Source organism: Helobdella robusta (genome assembly GCF_000326865.2).
Source record: "Helobdella robusta unplaced genomic scaffold HELROscaffold_21, whole genome shotgun sequence".
Taxonomy (NCBI): Eukaryota; Metazoa; Annelida; class Clitellata; order Rhynchobdellida; family Glossiphoniidae; genus Helobdella; species Helobdella robusta.
In genome coordinates, this window is record NW_008704124.1 from 1,646,084 (window position 1) to 1,648,041 (window position 1,958).

At 34.5% G+C, this 1,958-nt stretch overlaps 1 protein-coding gene across 1 annotated transcript; it reads left to right on the plus strand.

Moving 5' to 3' along the window:
- Positions 1–242: 242 nt before the first annotated feature.
- Positions 243–1,223, plus strand: HELRODRAFT_137241 (hypothetical protein; the record flags this gene model as incomplete). Its single annotated transcript, XM_009018360.1, has 2 exons — positions 243–428; positions 1,065–1,223. Coding segments are annotated over 2 exons (345 nt in total), but the record flags the coding sequence as incomplete, so codon positions are not given.
- Positions 1,224–1,958: the final 735 nt, after the last annotated feature.

The following is a 1,958-nucleotide window of genomic DNA, read 5'->3' on the forward strand; positions in this document are numbered from 1 at the left end:
TTAACGTTCATTGTTTCGTTTATTAAAATATGATTACGCTTTTTATTGAGCTTACACTAAAGAATTTAAAATGTTGACTTGGTTAAATCAAATGAATGTGCTTGACGAAATCACGAAAGTTGCTACTTCTTGCAACTAAATTTTTACTTTATTTTTATTTGTATAGTAGTTCTTTTGCCATGTTTATTTATTTTAAATATATAAAGTATATACTTTCTTCTTTGCAGCAACGACTAAGCAGGAATGAAGCATTTGTGAAATTGATGGAAATGGGAGATGAACCAGACAGACGCAACTTCTTGCATGATCTCTTCGTCTTCATGGAGAGCAAGCAATCACCAATCATAGCCGTTCCAACTGTTAGCAAACAACCGATCGATTTATTCAAATTGTATTGCATTGTTAAGAAGTTTGGAGGCATGGTTGAGGTTATTATACATTCATTATAACTATTATTACATTCTTACCCAATTTTATGAAAAATATTAAAATTAATTTTAACTGTCAATGTCAGTTTATAAATATAAAACTTTTCTCGCGTCCAGTTGAAATTATAAATGTAGGACAGAAACATTTTGTACTATTTACTTTCAGCTAGTAGCTCAGCTTGTTAGAAGTGCCAGTGCTGCTGTTGTTATGCGATGGCCTGGTTCGAATGCTGTCTGTCCGAACTTAAAGACTATCATCGTACGCCATGCTCGCGCGCATGATGCGGTGCTTGCGCGTGCTTACAAGATGTGTATGTTCATTGTGTGCTGTAAAGGGCACACAAGGTTTAATAAGTATAGAACGTTAGCGGGTCTGTGTTTGACAGCGCTGCATTATAAAGAAAAAAAAGTTAATAGCAATATCAACTGCCTTGATTTTATTGTGGAAAATGAGGAAAGACTAGAGACAGTGCAATTAAAATTTGGTTGGATTCCCAACGTTGGGCAGTGCAGATATTTTGCATAAAGAAGATATTAAGATAATGAAAGGGTTAAACCTGTCTTAATTCTTAAATTTTCGTTTTAATATTGATTGAAGTCAAAACATTGTTAATATAAAATTTAATGAATTGAAAGGTTTCAAAAAACAAGAAGTGGAGAGATGTAAGCAGTGCTCTGAACATGGGACCATCGAGCAGTGCAGGTTTCGTTGTTAAGAAGAATTATGGCAAATCCATCTTTCCATTTGAATGTTTCCATGATAGAGGCAACATCGATCCTGCTCCTATACTTGCCTACCTTGAACAACCAATCAAAAAATCAAGCAAGAAATCTAATGGTGACAAATCTTCTGTATTAGGTAAGTTTTGTTTTGCTTCCTTAAATCATTTTTTAGGTAAATTTTACCCTACTGCATTTGCATAATGTTCATTTCAAATGCATAACAGGTCTTATTCGTAAGTTGTTGAAGATGAGAAATTGCTATTTTGTGTTTTACTCTAAATACACTAACGTTTTCTATTGCATATGTACATTAATTATGCTAATTTATTCTGAAAACTAATAATGATAAAGGTAATAGTAATAATAATAAGTACGAATGATAACAATAATATTGATGCTGAACAGATCATCCTAATTTGGATCCTCGGGCGGAATTTCAGAATTCTCCTCGTCTGCAGGAGGCATTTCCGCCTGCTCCTCGATCCAGGTACTTTCTGCTCGCCATAGCTTTTTAATATTTCGTTTTTTAAACTAGACCGAAATCCCTTAAATAGAATATTGTTTTGTAGGAATGTAAAGTCTCTTATAATAAAGTCACAGACTGTAGACGTGGGTTTTACTTAAACAACGCTGCAATTTTTGGCTACAGTTAAAAATTTTGATTAACATTTTTTCAGTAACCATCAATCCTTCTCTTCTGCATCACCTCATCCACCCATCCTCTATCCACCGGCGGATGCATTCCATCACAACAGCAGCAACGTGGATCTTTACAGTAGGCCACAACCCTTCAACGACCACAGTTCA